At 41.9% G+C, this 22,420-nt stretch overlaps 2 protein-coding genes and 1 non-coding gene across 4 annotated transcripts; all 3 read right to left on the minus strand.

Annotated features, from left to right (window-relative positions):
- Positions 1-87: 87 nt before the first annotated feature.
- rbx1 (ring-box 1, E3 ubiquitin protein ligase) lies at positions 88-3,887 on the minus strand. The gene is made up of 5 exons (XM_058404893.1): positions 3,729-3,887; positions 3,063-3,141; positions 1,065-1,135; positions 874-959; positions 88-749 (listed from the first exon to the last, which is right to left on the minus strand). The coding sequence occupies exons 1-5, from the start codon at positions 3,804-3,806 to the stop codon at positions 737-739; spliced, it is 327 nt and encodes a 108-aa protein (XP_058260876.1). The 5' UTR covers positions 3,807-3,887; the 3' UTR covers positions 88-736.
- Positions 3,888-4,019: 132 nt separating this feature from the next.
- On the minus strand, positions 4,020-4,091 carry trnaq-cug (transfer RNA glutamine (anticodon CUG)). Its single transcript has one exon. It is a non-coding gene; the product is annotated as a tRNA-Gln (tRNA).
- A 1,234-nt stretch (positions 4,092-5,325) lies between these two features.
- LOC131362692 (zinc finger protein OZF-like) lies at positions 5,326-21,678 on the minus strand. Of its 2 annotated transcripts, XM_058404886.1 has the most exons (8): positions 21,533-21,678; positions 20,572-20,709; positions 20,332-20,442; positions 19,084-19,355; positions 18,728-18,795; positions 18,417-18,607; positions 17,254-18,141; positions 5,326-7,381 (listed from the first exon to the last, which is right to left on the minus strand). In XM_058404886.1, exons 2-8 carry the CDS (start codon positions 20,705-20,707, stop codon positions 6,333-6,335), a joined length of 2,715 nt encoding a protein of 904 aa, XP_058260869.1. In that variant the 5' UTR covers positions 20,708-20,709; positions 21,533-21,678; the 3' UTR covers positions 5,326-6,332. The 2 variants fall into 2 exon arrangements, with proteins under 2 accessions (XP_058260869.1, XP_058260868.1); XM_058404885.1 differs by lacking the exons at positions 17,254-18,141; positions 18,417-18,607; positions 18,728-18,795; ... (2 more) ...; positions 20,572-20,709; positions 21,533-21,678 and adding exons at positions 7,800-7,907; positions 8,875-8,990 and having other exon boundaries at positions 5,326-7,456.
- Between the last annotated feature and the right edge of the window lie 742 nt (positions 21,679-22,420).

Below are 22,420 nucleotides of genomic sequence, written 5' to 3' on the forward strand. Positions count from 1 at the left end.
TTTAATACTGGAGCAAACCAAGGAACCAGGAAACTAAGCCATGCTGCATTTGATTATATTGATAAATAAAAAAAATTGAACATGTAATCAATCACTTTTGACTAAATTCACACACAGTTTATTATTAATGGAGGTGCAGAGCAATTAGTGTGTTGCTGTTAATACAAAAATACAGAGTTCCTGTTAATAACCACTTTTTTTTGGTTACACACTTAACGAATGCAACAGGATCCTTCCGTCAGTGTATAGATAAACATGCTGCAGAAAGTCCGTGAAATGTTAGTTCCAGTCAATTACCTGAAACTATAGAAACAATAACAGCTTAAACCCAGATTATCATTTTAGATCGCTCGATCGATCTCTATAGACAGAGAGAGAAAGCAGCTATATAAATGGCTACATATAGTTATATATATGCGTTCACGTGTGTATGTATATATGAATTACATTTAGCTACCTATATAGCTTCTGTAAAATAAATGAAAAACAGGAACCAATTCATTCCATGGAGATTAAAGAGTGTTTCATCATTGTTTTATGTAAATTGTTGTGGTATAAGAGGAATAAAACACTTAAACTGCCTTTTTAAACGAATCGGTTTCAGATTGGTCACAACAACGTGTTCCTCAGTATTTCACTATAACAGCAACACACAGCATTCCTGTTTCAAAAATGTCAAGAGCTGTCTTTCAGAATCACAAAATGACTAACACACGACAAAAACATCAGGAGAAGTTCAGTGTCCATACCTGAAAATCAGAGCAGAGAAAATACCAGTCAGACATCACACGTTTAAAGGCAATATGCATGTATATAGAACAATATAGTGTACACCTGTACAGTGTGTGTGTGTGTGAAAAGGTTCTCACTTACTTCTGGAACTCCCACTCCCTGTTGTCCAGAGGACACACCTGCCTCGTCTTTAGCCAACGGGAGATGCAGTGGAAATGGAAGGCATGCTAAACACACACACACACACACACAGCTCTTCGCTTTATTTCTATACCTCAGTGTGTATCAGTGTAAAGGCTTTATAAATGGTGCTATAATAGTGCGTGTCTTACGTTACACACTCCCCAGGCCACTGTGCACTCCTCGGATGTGGCTGAAGCCTGATTAGCCTGACACTCTATACCTGCAGACATACACACAAAACACACAGCTCCATCAGACAGTAAATGAGAAGCGACTGCAGGTCAGAACACACACTGAGTGAGGAGATGAACTGGACCACACGCTGAGGAAACATTCAACACAATCTTCTGAATCTGTTGCACAACTATGTCAGAATCTGGAAAGACGGGAAAATAACTGGTCGTCTAATTGTCCAGTGTCAGTGAACCCATGACAGATTCTTGTTCTTGGCTAACATGAAGGGAACCTGCTGCTCTTATAGCTCACCCAACTCAAGGTTTGATGTGTGTGTTGAGTCAAGTGTATTTGTATTATATGCCGATTATCATCATGACCACCTGCCTCATATTGTGTCAGTCCCCTTTTGCTGCCAAAACAGCCCTGACCCGTCCTGCACTGTGTATTCTGACCCCTTTCTATCAGAACCAGCATTAACTTCTTCAGCAGTTTGAGCAACAGTAGCTCGTCTGTTGGATCGGATCACACGGGTCAGCCTTCTCTCCCCACGTGCATCAATGAGCCTTGACCACCCATGACCCTGTCCCCGGTTCACCACTGTTCCTTCCTTGGACCACTTTTGATAGATACTGACCACTGCAGACCGGGAACACCCCACAAGAGCTGCAGTTTTGGAGATGCTCTGATCCAGTGGTCTAGCCATCACAATTTGGCCCTTCATCAAACTCGCTCAAATCCTTACACTTGTCCATTTTTCCTGCTTCTAACATCAACTTTGACGACAAAATGTTGACTTGCTGCCTAATATATCCCACCCACTAACAGGAGCCATGATGAGGAGATACTCAGTCTTATTCACTTCACCTCTCACTGCTCACAGTGTTCTAAATGATCTGTGTGTATGTTCTGTATTTACCATTCCATGTAAAACCTAGAAGTTGAGAAAATTTGAGAATGAAAAATAAGAATTTCCAGGAGATCAGCATCACATTTTTTCTTCTCCCTGATGTTTACTGTGAACATGAAACTCCTGGACTGTATTTCTATGATACATAATATTGCCAAAAGTTTTGGGACATCTGCCTTTCCATGCACATGAATGTAACATGGAGTTGTCAATTTTTGACCGTTCCTCTAGAAGCACATTTGTGAGGTCAGGCACTGATGTTGGATGAGAAGGTCGGGCTCACAGTCTCCTCTCTAATTCATCCCAAAGGTGTTCTATGGGGTTGAGGTCAGGACTCTGTGCAGGACAGTCAAGTTCATCCACACCAAACTCACTCATCCATGTCTTTATGGACCTTGCTTTGGTCACTGGTGTGCAGTCATGTTGGAACAGGAAGGGGTCATCCCCAAACTGTTCCCACAAAGAGCATGAAATTGTCCAAAATGTCTTGGTATGAAGCTGAAGCATTAAGAGTTCCTTTCACTGGAACTAAGGGGCCGAGCCCAACCCCTGAATTTAATGATCTGGAGGGGTGTCCCAATACTTTTGGCAATATAGTGTGCTGCTGCCACATGATTGGCTGATTTGATAACTGCATGAACTTTCCTAATAAAAACACATGCAGGACATTTCTGTCTGATCATAAAGTCAACAGAAGATTAAAATGTGCCTTTCTCTATTGAAAAGACGATATATATGAAATCTGATCACGAGTGATCAGGAGACATTATTCCCAACAGCAGGTGTCGACTGACTGCTGATCAGATCACTAGAGACAGATGTTAATATCAGGTGTGAACAGCGACAGATGGCTGGGGCATCACCAGGATCTGAACTCATGAGAGGATTTTCTGTCTGAAGTAAAAAATAAGGTGCTTTAATGAGCCAGGTTGAGGAACCACACTCCAGCGCTGTTATGAAGAACCGTGTGGAGGAGACCGAGTAGACAGATCTCATCGTAATCAAGCGCATTTGACGTTTCAGTTTCTAAGTAAAAGTTGATGAGTCATGAGGAAACACTCACACAGGTCCATGATGTGGTTTCTGCAGATGGCACAGTTATCCACCACGATGTCCCATGCCCACAGAGCCACTGCGTTCCACTAGAACACAGTGAGGGATGAAGGTTAGCAAGAACACACACACGTTCTGCATTATACACTCAAAGTCAATTAAATCTGCTGTTCCTTTATCATCCTGATTAACTAAACCAACTACAAGGCAACAATTTCCTCAATTCCAATGGTGACAACACGTAGAATGAAGGCCAAAAGATGTAAATACACACTAATTATATCAATAAATGGATATTTGGAGAAGGTTGATCATGTACCACATGAAACACACTGCACGAGACTATGAGATTAAACCGGTGGGATTAGCCTCCTGTAGATTAGGACAGATCATTTCAACAAGTCAGAGAAAATACTAGACCTTTAATAACACACATGCGTCGTCATTAAAATACACATATATTAACAAACCGGCACTTATTTCGGATTTTTTACCCCAGAGAACAGACCTGTATTGTGCCTACTCATCACCTCAGTGTAGCATAGCTAGCTTAGAGAAAACAGGAAACAGTCTCCCATTCAGTCTCAAGTTCATTAAACACACAGACATCTACTTCACCCCTAAGACAAAAAATGTAATATACAGTATTTAAGTCTGTTTTTGAGTCAGTCATTACCTTTTTCACTTCAAAGCGCTTCTTACTCGCTCCGCTGTTTGTCCCGCTCGGGGTGTCGACATCCATCGCGGCCGCCATGTTTGAACAACGAACTCCACTTCACGCGAGAAGAGGCGTGATTTATACGAGACCGGGGTAAGAGCAAGTCTCGCGTTCATTCGGATCTTTTTAATCAGTTCTTTAACTCAGGTGAGTTTCGAAGTGGAGATCATATTTAAGACGGTTTATGAGGAAAAACAGGTAGGATAAGTTGACATGTGTAATTAAACCTTAAGGGGGAAAAGAAAAGTCAGGTTCCACCGAGATTTGAACTCGGATCGCTGGATTCAGAGTCCAGAGTGCTAACCATTACACCATGGAACCGGATGGAAAAACGGCTATAAACATTACTATTCAAAGAATGAATCTCATTCTTTCTCTCAAACACAATGAACTTCCTATTTTTAATATTAAGAAGCACTGTTATCACCTATTTCATCAGTAAACATTAAATTACAGGCTGCCTTTTCAGCGAAACACATCATAAAGCCTGGGGAAAAGACAAACAGTACTACAATGTACAATGTAAATACACTATATGGACAAAGGTTTGGCTTCTTCCCCAAAGTGTTCCCACAAAACTGTGTGGAGCTTTACAGCATTTCCTTTACTAGAACTACAAACCCTGCTCCAGCATGACCATAACCCTGTGCACAGCTCCATGAAGACATGGTGTGGAGGTGAAGGTTGGAGTGAAGAACTGGAGGACAAAGACCTTTGGGATGAACTGGAACTGGAGTGTCCTCAACATCCCAGTATCAGAGTCTGATCTCACTAATGGTCTTGTAGCTGAATGGTCACTACTTCCCACAGACACAATCCAGCATCTAGTGGAGAACCTTCCAGAAAAGACTTCCAGTAACTCCATATGATTCCTGAAAGTGATGTTCCAACAAGCACAACTGGTTGTGATGGTCCTGTGTCCAAATACGTCTGGCCACATTGCATGTCACACATTGTTTTTGGAGAACTACTTGGCCATCCAGCAATTTAGCATCAATAAGCAGCTGTAGGTTCCTCTGTCATGTCAAACTGGTAATATTCTCTTATTCAGTGGACAGAAAAACATTTCCATGATATTAAAACTGGACATGCAGCTCTATACTGATATCTACTGGACAATAAAACACTCTGGTGTCACATGGAGCTGGTCTGATATAAACCCAGGCTGGACAGGTGATCTGAACCTTGAGGCACATCCAGCAATAAGATGTTTCTCTGCCTCATTTGCATATTGTGACCAGTCAAACCCATGAAGATCCAGCATGCTAGGATTGTCACGTGGACTGCCTTCTCTACCACTCTGCTGTGGATTGTGGGAAAGCTTCACCCTTCAGGTGTCACCAGACAGACCAGTCGATCAAACCGAACAGACTCTCTTCTCTTGTTGCAGTAGCTTGTAGTCATTCTGAAGGAGTAGCTTTTGTGTGGTTAATAATTTCTTGTTATTGTTCCCGGTGTCTTCTGAGACAGGTTCCAGGTTCCACATGACCCAGAAGGATAAGTGGTGTAGAGAATGGATGGATGGACAGATATCTTGCTCTAGTGATGTGATATGGAACAGGTAGGGGACCCATTTATTGGATTACTCCTTTAGTCCTGTTTTGTGGCTAAGAAGATTTGTATTTTTTTGTGTCTTTTCCTTTACTTAAGGAAAACCTGATTGCTAAAATGAATTATACAAAAATTCATTTTGCTGTATACTCATCCCCAAGGCTCATCCCACCCACAGCTACAATTTAAAGTTTCACCTTTATTAATAAAATCTCATTAATAATTAATGCCAGTGAGTGTTCAGGGTTTTGGTCTGGTCCAGTTTTTCAGGGGAATCTAATCTCAGCCCAGACAGAGTGAAGCCTCTGGGGTTTGAAATGAAGCAACATGAAATAATTATAAATCATACACTTTTAAAAGAATAAAAAACTATTAACATGGCAGGTTTAACAAGCACATATTTAATCTGGATTTAAAAACATTTAGCATTCACACCACTAGCATTTCTACTGTTCTTTCAAATACTCCTTAAGGGGCAAAACGAAAAACATCTTCCACTGGATGACCACATTCTGCATGCCTTGCTGGACGTATGTAAATAAGTAAATGATAAAAGTGATAAAAGTAAATAAGTTAAGATGATAAACCTCTTTTTTTTTCCCCACACTGGCCATTTCTAAGTTTTAATTATATACACTGCATTTATTTACAAACCTATGGAAACATGGTCTTAGCTTCCACTGCTATGCTGATGACACACAACTCCAAGTTTAGGCCAAAACACAGACCAGAACTGTAAGTTGAGGATTGTATAAAGGACAAACTAAGAATTAATACAACAGCGTCAGTAAAAGCCACTTACAGTGGAGATCTTACAGTGGAACAGCATTGAAGGTGCTGATGCTGGTAAAGGACCTGCTTTATTAACATTTACATTACATTTACATTTCTGGCATTTGGTAGACACCCTTATCCAGAGCAACTTCCATTTTATACAAGTGAGCAATTGAGGGTTAAGGGCCTTGCCCAGGGGCCCAACACTTAACCACTAAGCTACCACATCCCCACATACTAAAGCTCTTCCCATGCTGTATCCTGATATTCTTTCTTCTTGGTGTGAATGCGCTGGTGTTGGTGGAGAGTGCTCTGCTGACTGAAAGTCTTCCCACATTGAGAGCAGTAATAGGGTTTCTCTCCAGTGTGAACGCGTAGGTGCTGTTTGAGAGTACCGTTCTGACTGAAACTCTTCCCGCACTGGGAGCACTGGTACGGCTTCTCTCCCGTGTGAATGCGCTGGTGAATTTGGAGAGAACTCAGTCGGTTAAATGTTTTATCGCACTGTGAACAGTGATGGAGTTTCTCTCCCGTGTGAATGCGCGTGTGGGATTGTAGAGTGCCTAGTTGAGTAAAACGTTTCCCGCAGTGCGAGCAGTGATACGGCTTCTCTCCCGCGTGAATGCGCTGGTGTCGTTTCAGAGTACTGTGGTGACTAAAACTCTTCCCGCAGTGCGAGCAGTGATACGGCTTCTCTCCGGTGTGAATGCGCATGTGAGATTGGAGATTTCTCTGCCTGTTAAAGCTCTTCCTACACGTGGAGCACTGATACGGTTTCTCGTCGGTGTGAGTGTGCTGGTGCTGTTGCAGAGTGCCATGCTGACTAAAACTCTTCCCACACTTTGAGCAGTAATACGGCTTCTCTCCGGTGTGAACGCGCTGGTGTTGCTGGAGAGAACTTTGTCGAGTAAAAATCTTTCCGCACTCTGTGCAGTGATACGGTTTCTCTCCTGTGTGGATATACTGGTGTGATCTAAAAGTCCCCCTGTCGCTGAAACGCTTCCCGCACTCTGAGCACTGATACGGCTTTTCTCCTGTGTGAGTGTGCAGGTGCTTCTTGAGAGTATCTTTATGACCGAAGCTCTTCCCACAGTATGAGCACCGATACGGCCGTTCTCCTGTGTGAATGCGTTTATGTGATCTCAGACTACTTTGGTGGACAAAACTCTTGCCACATTGTGAACAGTGATACAGCTTCTCTCCAGTGTGAATGCGCTCATGGACCTTCACGTCACTCGCTGTAGAAAAACTCTTGCCACAGTGGGAGCAGTGATATGGCTTCTCTCCTGTAGGGTGTGACTGAAGCTGAGGACCATGAACTTCACACTTGTTAATATAGAAGGATTTGCAGACCTCACAGACTAGAAAGAGAGACACAAGAAATCTGGTTAACTGGTATAAACTAGAAGATTCTGATTCGATTCATGTTTTCACATTTTAGAATATTCATGTAGGCCATATAATATTCATCTGGCAAAAGTTCATGGACGGTTCATATATTGGTGCACAAAATTATGTCCATAAAGTGTATGTGACTCTTTGTGTAGATGTGATATATGATATCTCTACACACCCCCGTCAGGAAAAATGTCATGAGTCAAACATAAATCCCACTGACATGATGAGATGAATTCACATTGTAATTTCCATACAAACTCTATTTAGATCACATCTAAGACACTAGGGCGCCACCCGGTGTCTTACACAAATAATCATCATCAGGTTCTTCCTCTTTTATAAGCTCCTTCTGGAATCCTCCATTCTGCTGTTCTGTAGGGGAGACGTGAACCACAGAGATTGATGTGCCGCCACCTGAAGTACAGACATCTCAAGTGAGTATGAAGTACACAACAGAAAAATAACTGATATATGACTAGCAATTAGGCATCTGACTAAGAATACTATTGAGAGTGATACACAAAAGTATTGGGACACCCCTCTTGATCATGTGTTTTTCAGGGGTTGGGCTCCGCCCCTTAGTTCCAGTAAAAGGAACTCTTAATGCTTCAGCTTCATACCAAGACATTTTGGACAATTTCATGCTCTTTGTGGGAACAGTTTGGGGATGACCCCTTCCTGTTCCAACATGACTGCACACCAGTGACCAAAGCAAGGTCCATAAAGACATGGATGAGTGAGTTTGGTGTGGAGGAACTTGACTGGCCTGCACAGAGTCCTGACCTCAACCCCATAGAACACCTTTGGGATGAATTAGAGTGGAGACTGTGAGCCAGACCTTCTCGTCCAACATCAGTGCCTGACCTCACAAATGTGCTTCTAGAGGAACGGTCAAAAATTCCCATAAACACACTCCTAAACCTTGTGGAAAGCCTTCCCAGAAGAGTTGAAGCTGTTATAGCTGCAAAGGGGCGGGACAACTCCATATTACATTCATGTGCATGGAAATGGAGATGTCCCAAAACTTTTGGCCGGGCTCACAGTCTCCACTCTAATTCATCCCAAAGGTGTTCTATGGGGTTGAGGTCAGGACTCTGTGCAGGACAGTCAAGTTCCTCCACACCAAACTCGCTCATCCATGTCTTTATGGACCTTGCTTTGGTCACTGGTGTGCAGTCACGTTGGAACAGGAAGGGGTCATCCCCAAACTGTTCCCACAAAGAGCATGAAATTGTCCAAAATGTTTTGGTATGAAGCTGAAGCATTAAGAGTTCCTTTCACTGGAACTAAGGGGCCGAGCCCAACCCCTGAACTGAAAGATTCGGAGGGGTGTCCCAATACTTTTGGCAATATAGTGCATTTAGACACATTATTGTCTCACAGATGTAATCTTCATCTTCAGGTTCTTCCTCTTTTAGAGGTTTCTTCTGGAATCCTCCATTCATTTGGTCCACAGGTATGAATAGGTTTGAAATGCTTGTTATTCAATCACAGCCTCTGTATTAATCAAAGAACAACACATATTTTATCTTGTTTACACAAACATTCCTGGCGCGTCTCATGCGGAGCCCCGCCCCCACCTCGGCTACTCAGACCACATCTCTGTTAAGTTGATTCCTGCATATAGACCACTCGTCAGACCGCTCTAAACCAGTTCTGAAACGGGTTAAAACCTGGCCAGCAGGAGCCATCTCTGCTCTTCAGGACTGTTTGGAGTGCACTGACTGGGACATGTTTAGGGAGGCTGCAACCAACGGCGACTCTATTGACTTGGAGGAGTACACAACATCAGTGACCGGCTACATCGGGAAGTGCATCGATGACATGACCGTCTCCAAGTCCATCACCATACGCTCCAACCAGAAGCCGTGGATGACCGCAAAGGTGTGTGCACTGCTAAGATCCAGAGACTCTGCCTTCAGAACTGCAGACAAGGACGCCCTAAGAACAGCATGGGCCAAACTGTCTCGAGCCATTAGAGAGGCAAAGCGTGCACACTCCCAGAGAATTCACGGCCACTTCCAGAGCAGCGGCAACACTCAGTGCATGTGGCAAGGCATCCAGTCCATCAACAACTACAGGCCAGCTCCACCTGCCTGTGACAGTGATGCCTCCCTTCCAGATGTGCTGGACAGCTTCTACGCTCGGTTTGAGGCATGTAACGACATGACAGCGAGGAAGACCATCCCTTCTTCAGAGGACCAGGTGCTCTGTCTCACCATGACTGACGTGAGGAAAACTCTACGCAGAGTTAACCTACGGAAAGCTGCTGGACCAGACAACACTCCTGGCAGAGTGCTCAGGGAATGTGCAGAACAGCTAGTAGATGTCTTCACGGATATCTTCAACATCTCCCTGAGCATCTTCCTCAAGCCATCAGGCTCCTCACCACCCGGGACTGAACTGTTCTACACTCTCACACACACACACTCTCACTCAGGACTGAACTGTATATTAACTCTCTGTCTCTCTCACACACAGATACACACACTCTCTCTTGACTGTGTGGACACACACACACACACACACACATAATTTATACTGTTCATTACTTACTGCACTACCTCTACCTGTCATCCGCTGCTATAGTTATATTTATGTTTATTCTATTTGCACTACCTCAACCGCTGCTGTGTATTTTTGCACAATATTTTTGCACAATACTTTTTTTTTATTTTTTACATCATTTCACTTTATCTATTTTATTTCACTTACATTCCAGTACACGTTCTTTTATTTCTTTTCAGCGCTAAGTGTCCTGTGTTCTTTTGTGTTGTCTTTATTGTATTTATTGTCTTTTTTGCACTGTCTTGTCTATGCTCTGTTTGCACCTAGCTGCACACTGTGCACTTTACGTGGCTAAGACAAACTTCTGTCCTAGCTCTGTGGTGGTGTTTGTTGTTTTGTATTGAACTTTTTGTATGTTTATGTAGCACCAGGTCCTGGAGAAACGTTGTTTCATTTCACTATGTACTGCGTCAGCTATATGTGGTTGAAATGACAATAAAGCTTCTTGAATCTTGAAGCAGCGCCGTCGTCCCAACGTGCCTAAAGTCGACCACCATCATCCCCGTTCCGATGAAGTCTCCAGTGTCCTGTCTCAGTGACTACCGTCCCATTGCACTCACACCCATCATCATGAAGTGCTTCGAGAGGCTCGTCATGAGGCACATTAAGAACCTGCTGCCACCTTCACTGGACTCCATGCAGTTTGCGTATCACCCAAATCGAGAATCAAATCCTGATGGAGAAGCTGAGTCTGCTGGGCCTGAACACCTCCCTCTGCGATTTCCTGACTGGGAGACCTCAGTCAGTCCGGATCGGGAACAGTATCTCCAGCACCACCACGCTGAACACTGGAGCTCCTCAGGGCTGTGTGCTCAGTCCACTGCTGTTCACTCTGCTGACTCACGACTGTGCAGCAATGCACAGATCCAACCACATCGTCAAGTTCTCCGATGACACGACCGTGGTGGGTCTCATCAGTAAGAACGACGAGTCAGCGTACAGAGTGGAGGCGCAACAACTAGCAGCCTGGTGTAAAGTCAATAACCTGTCTCTGAACGTTGACAAGACTAAAGAGATGGTTGTTGACTTCAGAAGAACAAAAAGTGACCATTCTCCACTGAACATCGATGGATCCTCTGTGGAGATCGTCAAGAGCACCAAATTCCTTGGTGTTCACCTGGTGGAGGACCTCACCTGGTCACTCAACACCAACTCCATCACCAGGAAAGCCCAGCAGTGTCTCTACTTCCTGCGAAGGCTGAGGAAGGCTCATCTTCCACCTCCTATCCTGACCACCTTCTACAGAGGGACCATGGAGAGCGTCCTAAGAAGCTGCATCACTGCCTGGTTTGGGAACTGCACCGTCTCGGATCACAAGACCCTGCAGAGGATAGTGAGGACAGCTGAGAAGATAATCTGAGTCTCTCTTCCCTCTATCATGGACATACCCCACACACCCCTCACACACACTCTTCACCCTTCTGCCATCCGGAAAGAGGTACCGAATCATTCGGACCCACACAACCAGACTGTTAAACAGTTTCTTCCCTCAGGCAATCAGGTATCTCAACAGAGAACTGAGCTGAACTGATCTCACACACACACACACACACACACACACATCCAAGATCTGATCTCAATAGGAGAACTGAACTGTGCTGGACACGTTCTCACACACACATACATAACACACATGCACAAAAGCTGAGAACTGTGTTCCAAGAAGAACTGAACTGTGTTGGACACACACACACACACACACACTAAATTGTCCTGTTTGCACGCACGTCACCTTACATTTCACTTTACATTTTTTATATTAATCCTGTTTACATGTGTCACTTTAATATCTGCACTCACTGTATACACTGCTATCTGCACAAAAGTTGGTCTACATGTTGTTTGTCTGCACTGTCCTGTCTTGTCATCCTGTTGTATGTCTAGTTTATTTATTGCACCTTAAGTATAGTTTAGTTTTATCTCCATGTTTAGCTCTATGTTTGTCTGCGTCTCTGTACTTTGTCTGTGTTCTGTGTAGCACCTCTGGTCCAGGAGGAACGTTGTTTCACTTCACTGTGTACTGCATCTGATATATATGGTTGAAGTGACAATAAAGCTTCTTTGACTTTGACTTGATATTTAGCATAAAGTATGTATTATGTTGCAGACATAATCATTTTTTCTTTAGAAACTGCTTATGATTTGTCTTTAACACAACCCTAAAGACTTCGTTTGGTCAAATTCACTACTGAAACAAGTGCCGTGAACATTTACAACAACTGACAACCCGTGTGCCTTCACGAAGTTTCGTTACGCTGGTGTTAACTGCCCAAGTCTGCTTTACACATTACCTCACCACCTTCTAAGAACAGCTTTTACTACTATCAGTTTAGATTAACTATATGACTATTTCTGTAGCGAGTTTGACTAGTTGTCATTGGCACTGTCACACTCATTACCTCATCAACACCAGCTAGCCAAGCCGAGACAGCTGTAAGTTCAGCGCTGTATATGACTGCATTGTATTTTCTGACTTTGTGGCCAACTCTTACCGCAAACTCTCCACTAATTGTGTAAATTCCCACCTAGGATTAAGAAAGCATCACCTTAATGTGGGTTGTGGTAGCTCAAGTGGTTAAGGCTCTGGGTTGTTGACTGGAAGATTGGGGTTCAAACCCCAGCACTGCCAAACTGCCACTGTTGGGGCTCTTGAGCAATGCTCCTAACCCTCCCTGCTCTACATCATGGCTGACCCTGTGCTCTGACCCCAACCACCAAGGATGGGAATTTCACTGTACAGTAATGTATATGTGACAAATATAAACGACTTAAACTTACTCAACTTGATGGAGGGAAAATCATATTCTCTTACTGATATCTACTGGACAATAAAACACTCTGGTGTCACAGGGAGCTGGTCTGATATAAACCCAGGTGATCTGAACCTTGAGGCACATCCAGCAATAAGATGTTTCTCTGCCTCATTTGCATATTCTGACCAGTCAAGCCCATGAAGGTCCAGCATGCTAGGGTGGTCATGTGGACCACCAAGGATGGGATATGTGAAGAAAGATTTTCACTCTACAGTAACGTATATGTGGCAAATAAAGACGACTTAATTCTACACTGGACTTATAATTTGCATGAAGCAATATGATGTAATTTGTTGGGAAACATCACATGACAAAAGAAGCTCTTGCACCTTTGTATTTAGGAGGTAAAAGTACACTGTTACACGTTTAGATTTATGTTATTTGTTTTATCCATCCTATTACACTTAACTCTAGCTGCACTGATAATAATGCTGTCCCTCCTGTGACGTCATAATGGGACATATCCGTTAACTCGCGGAAATAACGGAAACGGTGCACAAAGTAGCATTTAGTTCATATATTAAATACATGTGTGTTAATGTAGTGGAGTTTCTCTTTAAAGGATACAATAGGACAGTTTAACTGTTTCCTGTAGACTATCCAACACAATGATAACTGCCAAGTAAAGCAAATAAACTGTTTTCCATCAGTCAGAAGGAAATATATGTAAAGATGAGGCAATTTATTATTTTAATATCGGCTTATTTTGTATACAGTATACAGGCACTGAGTGTTAGCCGAGTAGCTTAGCAAGCAAACAAGCTTCAGTTCAACTCACCTTGCTCTTAAAAGCAGAAAGTTTAAACACCTTACATGAAAACACTATAACAAACTTGTTTTTAATTACTCGATCACATTGTAAATTCTTCTTATTTTTTTTTATTGCAGAGATGACTAACATAATGAGTTAGCTAGCTAATCGGAAGAAAAGCAGCTCATCTTCTTCTATGGATTCTACAGCTGACCTGCACACCGCCCCCTGCTGGAGGACTCTGTAACCGTCACCCGGGTAACCAGGAGAAACTGAAACTAAACTTCAGGCACAGTGTTACAGCCAGCTTTATCCTGTTCTCTAGATTTCCCTCAGATATGATGTTTATACACCGATCAGGTAGAACACTGTGAGCAGTGAGAGGTGAAGTGAATAAGACTGATGATCTCCTCATCATGGCACCTGTTAGTGGGTGGGATATATTAGGCAGTAGGTCAACATTTTGTCCTCAAAGTTGATGTTAGAAGCAGGAAAAATGGACAAGTGTAAGGTTTTGAGAGAGTTTGATGAAGGGCCAAATTGTGATGGCTAGACCACTGGATCAGAGCATCTCCAAAACTGCAGCTCTTGTGGGGTGTTCCCGGTCTGCAGTGGTCAGTATCTATCAAAAGTGGTCCAAGGAAGGAACAGTGGTGAACCGGTGACAGGGTCATGGGCGGTCAAGGCTCATTGATATACGTGGGGAAAGAAGGCTGACCCGTGTGATCCGATCCAACAGACGAGCTACTGTTGCTCAAACTGCTGAAGAATTGAATGCTGGTTCTGATAGAAAGGGGTCAGAACACACAGTGCGGGACAGTTTGTTGCCTATAAGGCCTCATAGCTGCAGACTGGTCAGGGTGCTCATGCTGACCCCTGTGCACCACTGAAAACAGCAACAATGGGTACATGAGCATCAGAACTGGACCACAGAGCAATGTAATGGTCGGGTGCGTGTTAAATGTCAATAAAATATAAACACAGATACTGCAGACACTTCTTTCTGCTATTAAGCTGTTTATCACCCACACTGTCCCCTATAATGTCTGGGACAAATTTTATATATATATATATATATATATATATATATATATATATATATATATATATATATATATATATATATATATATATATATTAATATTAATATTAATATAATATATATATACACATACACAAACAATTCACATGTGGTCAAAGTAAAGTAAAGCACATTCTTAGATTTCCATGTGGAAATTACACTTTTTTTTTTTTAATTAAATACACCCCATTCGATCCTACAAGCTTCACACTCTTCTCAGCCCAGAGGTTTGCTTTTGGTTGTTGTACACAAATCTGTAGTAGAGGGTAAAGCTCTGTTGCAGGGAAGGCGAGGCGTTCCAATAATAATAATCCAGGTAATCGATGCTGTTATTCGTCTCTCACCAACACGTGTCACTGTATGTATGGCAGATTTATTTTAATACATCATTCATCCTCCAAAAATATCTGCTAAACTCCTCACCTGTTCAACACTAATAGTGTTATAGTGTGGTGTGAGTGAAATGTGTCATTACCAGTGGCCTCATTCAGGATACAGGGGTGTGTCCACACTGTGGATGTCAGGAGGCAGTAGAACGTGTGCTACTACACTGTGAAGTATACAGCACACACACAGCAGGTTTACTAAACACACCGAAACGCACACAAATGGATGAAGTGGCTTACTTGCGTACCGGTCCGGGATAGCAGAGTTACCAAAAATATGTATAATAGAATTGAAATAGCTTTATTATGAGGCCACTTGCAGATCAAAACATCCTGTCTGTCCTGCTCTGGAGTAACTCAACCAGCAGAGTGTTGACTGGACACTTGTAAGGGGAGTATGACCTCCAGACCAGCACACATTCTAGTTAAGCATTGTCAGTCAAGATACAGAAAAATAATCATCTTTTCAATTCGGCCAAGACATCAGCCTCATGCTGAGGAGAATAACCAGTGTCTGCTGTCCTATGGTACGTGTTTGACTTGAGTCACAATCAGGAAAATGTCATTTGCTGACTCGGTTCCAGTTAAAAAAAAAAAAGAAAAGAAAAAAAAAGAGCCCTGAAGAATGCAGGTCAGTGATATGTTTATATACAACACACACACAATATTTTACTGACAGGAAATGCTGGTAATTATACAGAAGACTAGAGTGACCTGGAACGTCACATAAGGTTCAAGAAAACTTTTCCAAATCTATAATCTGAATAATCAGCATGTTATAATTATAAGGCCACAACAATTTACAGCACCAAATTTGCCAGAATTTATTACTGACTTTATTCTCCCACCAAACTAAAACCACAAGCTTCAAAACTACCCCAGTGAAAGCAAGAAATATATATATATATATACACACACACACTACCACTCAAAAGTTTGGGATCACTCAAAAATTGTATTGTTTTTCAAGGAAACACACAGGAAATTACTAATTTCTAAATAGAAAATATAGCAAAAGAAAAGGACATGCTGACATGTCAAATGAATGTTTTCTTCATACTTTGCCTTCATCAAAAAAGCACCTTTTGCAGCAATTACATCCAGGACATCCTAGTGGTCAATTTTTCAAGATAATCTGATGAGATTTCACCCCATGCTTCCTGGAGCATCTCCCACAAGATGGATTGATGGAGTCTTGATCTGAAATCAAGCTGAAATATGTAAGTGATCCCAAACTTTTGAGCGGTAGTGTGTATATATATATATATAAATCCCTGCAATATTGCATTGTTCATTCATTAAATGCATGTTTTTCTTTACCACTGGACTGTGCAGGCCACATGAACCCCAGAGGTGCAACAACAATGGAGCTCTAGCAGTATGCTGCTGTAATGGGAGCAAAGATGAATGTTTACTGGGTTCACATGTCATTTCTGGCATTTGGCAGATTTCCTTATCCAGAGCGACTCATTTTTATCTCATTTATATAACTAAGCAGTTGAGGGTTAAGGGTCTTGCTCAGGGGCCCAGCAATGGCAGAGTGGTGGACCTGGGCTTCAAACTCACAACCTTCTGATCACTTAACCACTGAACCGAGCTTACCATGTCAATAAATGTATGGACAAAAAGATTATTCACCGGACACTATTCTCTCTGCAAATGCATTCCCCTCCCTGAAAGCACAGCGACCCCACTCGGTGATTTAGCTACACCTGAAAGGATCTGAACCTGAACCAACCGACCATAATGGAAAAGTGCTCCGGGTTCCAGTGGTCCACCACGACTAATCTGTTTATTTTATTTGTTATTTTGTAAATATTGTTAAATAAACTTTTAAGGGTAAGGTTCGATTATTCATTAAAGTTTGCCATTTTGTAGTTTATTTATAGGTCCAGCTAGCCGTCTCTAACTCCTTTTCTTTTTAGCCTGACATCATGAGATGGGACTGAAAATGAAACACGAAGCCTGACCAACAGATGAAACTGAACACACAGATGTAGTTCACTCCAGTAGCAGACACCGGTGCGTCCCATAAACCAGAACGTGGGCAGCGTTTATAAATGTTTTTATAGTGTTTCATATCTGCACTGCCATGTCTTCATACGGCTTCACCGGTGTGGTTGTAAAGCGAAACACTTCCAGCCATCGTAATGCTCGTCACCCGTGTGAACGTACTGGTGTGCCTTGAACTGACCTCGGTCACTAAAACTCCTCCCACACTGAGAGCAGTGATGGGGCTTTTCTCTGGTGTGAATGCGGTGGTGTCGTTTGAGTGCGCTGACTTGATTAAAACTCCTCCCACAGTCTGAGCAGTAATACGGTTTCTCTCCTGTGTGAATTCGCTGGTGTAACTGGAGTGTATTGAGTAGACTAAAGCTCTTCCCACAGTCAGTGCAGTGAAACGGTTTCTCTCCAGTGTGAACGCGCTGGTGTGTTTGGAGATTACCCAGCTGGCTGAAACTCTTCTCGCAGTGTGAGCACTGATACGGCTTCTCTCCCGTGTGAGTGCGCTGGTGTCTTTTAAAGGCACTCATCTGATTAAAGCTCTTCCCGCACTGCGAGCACTGATACGGCTTCTCTCCCGTGTGAATACGCTGGTGTAGCTGAAGATGGCTCTCTCGGATGAAACTCTTTCCACACTGCGAGCAGCAGAACACCTCTCCTGTGTGAATGCGCATGTGTGTTTGGAGATTATCCTTTCGGGTAAAATTCTTACCGCAGTGTGAGCAGTAAAACGGCTTCTCTCTGGTGTGAACGCTCCTGCACAGGCTGAGGTGATTTTGTGGAGTAAAACCTTTCTCGCAGTTTGAGGACTGACCAGTCCCTTTCCACATTTGCCCAGGAGTGGCGTTAGTTTGAAGAGCCTCATGGAACTCTGGTTGACTACAGGTGCTTCTTGTAGGCATCATGTTTTCAACACTGGGTTTCATCATTCTCTCATATTCATCACGATGCAATCGTCTCATGTGTTTGTAAAGGTAGATTTGAGATGTATAGGACAATGGACAGAAGGAGCAGCTGATCGCTTCCTTCACTGGGTCTTCCTTCACTGGAGAAAAAATAAAACCCAAAAACAAACTGTTAGGGCCTTGCAAAAGATTGTCCTATAACATCATAAACAATTGTTAAGACAGAAATATAACAAACTAAACTCTGTAAGTTAGGTCACTTCACAGAGAAAAGGATTACAGATAAGCACAGTGTGAAAACATCTACTGTTTGGACAGCTGTGTGTATTCATCACTGGAGACCTAAGGTGTCTCTATTACCAGGCTTCACGGACAATAACACAGACACAATAAAGTTATAAAGTGTGGACAATACCATCAGTGGAGCACTTTTTGTTCCAGAGGTACTGAAAGGTGATGCTGAGATCTTTAGCGTACTTCTCTTCATACCACACCAAGAGCTCCTGTCCTGGTTTGATAGGTTGACAGCAACGATAAAAAATCTCCCCTCGAAACTGGAACGCCACAAGATTCTGCTCTTCAGCGTTACGAGCACAATTCACATATCTACATGTAATTAGAGAGGGATGGAAATGGCAAATGAATATTAAAGCAGCTTTGAGGGGGAGAGGGGAAAAATGGAAAACTAATAAACGGCAAAGCAAAAATGAAAGTAATATACCTGACCTCATCCAGTTTGCACATCTGTCTCTCTTGGCGTCGATGTATTCCTCACACTGCCCACGTTTACAGATCTGCACACACAAACACACACACACTCATTCATTGAAACTACTGAAACACTAAAACACACATCTGTACTGAAAAAAAATCCTTGTAAACGTAATAAAAAATACAAAACCCCTTGTATGTTCTATAAATAAGAATCAAAATACCTTTCATAAATCTATAATCTTTTTTCTTCACAGAAGTGGCAACTGGAAAGGTTTGTAAATTTATATTATATTAGTATTGTTAAACTACTGAAATATAATAGTATTTATACTATATATATTTATACTATATACCCCCCCAAAACTCACCACCCATGAGTAGCCACTGTCCATGGCTTCCTCTCTGTCCACCAAGTCTCCTTGATAGGGACCAAAGTGGGAACCTACTGGAAGAGTCTCTCCCTTATTAAACACTCCCAGACCTGCAGCAGGAATATCAGATCTCCGCACTTCCAGACCAGGAGGAAGGGTTTGTCTGGCTCGGTCAGACACCCCCATGGGAACAGGGGTATCAGAGATAAAGACAGCCAGTCCATGAACCTCACACTTGTTGATAAAGAATGAGCTGCAATCCTCACAGTCTGGAAGAAAAGACATAAAACATAACAACTAAATAAACTGAATCTTCAGGTGCAGTTATCATAAGCATTTTTGGAATGCGTCACATCCTGTTTTGCATCCTGATTCACACGAGTACACAGTTTGAGTATGGGGCAACATTTTAAAATCTCAGGATCTGAAACTAAATTAAAAACATCTACTCTGAATTTTCATTGGCACTGGAAATCTGATGGATTGCCACGTTCCTTATTTCTTTTGTGGCTTGATGTCTAGTCATTTTTGTGAAAGTTATCATCAGTTATCATAATTCTTCTCGGTAAAAGGATATTTCACCCCAAGTGACTGCCTCTGCCTCAGACAGATACTTCGACATCAAAAGTTTTATAAATCTCAGTATCAGGATTTTAATCTATTTGAAATACTGAATATTGTTTACAAGATATAAAAGTGCTTATATAGCAGTGTGTCATGAAGGAGGTGCAGAAATGGATGTAAAGGTAGTAGAACATTTGCAAAGGGACGAAAAACAAATCCAAATCAGCATTGAAGTTCCAGGTCAAGGGACAGGGATGAGTGAGCAAACATGCACTACATTGCCAAAAGTATTGGGACACCCCTCCAGATCACTGAGTTCAGGTGTTGTTTTTCAGGGGTTGGGCTCCGCCCCTTAGTTCCAGTGAAAGGAACTCTTAATGCTTCAGCTTCATAACAAGACATTTCGGACAATTTCATGCTCTTTGTGGGAACAGTTTGGGGATGACCCCTTCCTGTTCCAACATGACTGCACACCAGTGACCAAAGCAAGGTCCATAAAGACATGGATGAGTGAGTTTGGTGTGGAGGAACTTGACTGAGTCCACTGGCCGAGCCCAACCCCTGAGAAACAACACCTGAATTCAATGAATTGGAGGAGTGTCCTAAAACCTTTGGCAATATAGTGTATGAAGCTACTAGGAAAAGAAACAGGTCAGAGCCAAAGCTATTTGGTAAACTTACAGAGGTAGTTATCATCTTCAGGTTCTTCCTCTTTTAGATGCTTCTCCTGAAATCCTTCATTCTGTCGGTCCACAGAGGTGAGGTGTTCCACAAAGCTGGATGTCCCTCCATCTCAAATTCCATCGATGAAATGAAATAACATTTGACAAAAACAAAAAAAAGTCCCATCAGAGATACGGCCTAATCTAAATACTAGATTGTTAGAATGATCAGTGACTCTTCTGTGCTCTCTGAGCTTACAGAAATATTCTTCATCATGTTCTTCCTCTTTAATAGGTTTCTCCTGGATTTCTCCATTCTGCTGGTGCTCAGGGGTGATGTGTCCTACAGGGTCTGACGTTCCTCCACGTGAACTCATGACAGCGTCTGTCTGCATAGCTTCATAGAGATAGTGATAAACAACAAATATGAAAATTGATTCGGTATATGTTTAAGTTGGTTTTGGAGTCGTTTCTTTTTTTAATCCTTGTGAAATAACCTTTAAAAGATCTGCATGTGAACCTTAAGGTAAAAGAAAACATACGCTTGTCTGTTTCTGTTAAAATGGAAGTTCATATTCTCACTTTATGAGTTAGAGTACAATACATTTCTCCTAAAAACAAAAGATTTCTTATTTGTAAGTTTCGTTTTTTCAGGCAAATCTGAAATGCAAAACATCTCAGTCCTATCATTTACACGAACTGGATAAAAAACAAAGGGTACTTTATTACTCTTTAACAATAAAAAAAATAGCTTTTTTATGGTGATGTAGTTTCAGTTTCAACAAAATAAATGTTAGATTGCTGCAAAGGACATTCCACAGGATAGGATAATTTCATATCAACACAAATACTGAGACATTTTAAAGACATATGAACCAAAACATTAGACAAAAAAAGATCTAAAATACTGTTAAATCATTAAAATACTGAATACTAAAATACTGTTAAATCATTTATCTGGGAGATTAGTTCAGTTTCAACAAGATCACATAAAGGTATATACTTGCTTTAGGACTGAACTGTGTCCTAAATATAAACTCAGTCCATGGTGGATTACTGAATAAATTCACTTCACACTTCAGAGAGGAACAGGACTGTAACATTATAGATCATTTTATTTAGGTGATTATATTTTTCAGTCGGATTTATATGAATATAAATATCTTATGCTTAGCAGATAAAACAACGTTGGCAGAAATGCAAACTCCACTGTAACTCACCTTGATCCTAAAAGCACCTTAAATCCATAAACCGGTTTATTTACAACTGGATCACATGTAAACACTCCTCAGGAAGATCATGAGGATGATTAGCAGGTGAGCTAACTGTCTAACCGAAGAGACAGCAGATCCCTTTCTTCTTCTTCTTCTTCTCTGGATTACACAGCAGACCTGTAACACCTCCCCCTGCTGGAGGATCCACCAATCACCACTCAGAGCCACAGATCACGCCTAACATCAAATCCACGGACAGGTGAGGAAATAATACTGATCATCTCGTTACAGTGGCACCTGTAAAGAGGTGGGATTTATTAGGCATCAGGTGAACAGCCAGGGTTAGAAGCTGGTGTGTTGGAAATATGGGCAAGTGTATGGACTGACTCTGACCAGAGCCAAATCGACACCTGCTTCTTCTGTGTTGGGATCGTGATCACATTATCCTGTACAATTTTTAATCACTATTTTCCTCCTTTCCTTTCTACTCCATCTCCTCATCCCTGATTTATAAAAGATGTAAATGGCAGGAAGCGACACTGATATAATATTCTACAGCTGTTGTTGATTTTATCAGTGATCTTGTAAAGCCTATTGACAAGCAGAAGAAGAGTTTATATTTATAGAAAATATTTTTTAGAAACCTAAAACTCTTATTTCACTCAGTGACAGTGTATGAAATATCAATGAAGATATGTGGACAGTGTTTGTTTACTTCCACCTAAAAGAACCAGTTCAAAGAGTCGACTCCTTGTTTTGGTTTGTTTTTTTACACATAGTCAAAAGATTTTTATTACAATAAAAGGTCAAACAGGAGGGGAAAATGGTTCTGAATGAGGACAACATACATTTTGCAGTACTGTAAAAGCAGCAGAATCCTTCAAGCAGCCCAAA

Source organism: Hemibagrus wyckioides, linkage group LG12 (assembly GCF_019097595.1).
Source record: "Hemibagrus wyckioides isolate EC202008001 linkage group LG12, SWU_Hwy_1.0, whole genome shotgun sequence".
Taxonomy (NCBI): domain Eukaryota; kingdom Metazoa; phylum Chordata; class Actinopteri; order Siluriformes; family Bagridae; genus Hemibagrus; species Hemibagrus wyckioides.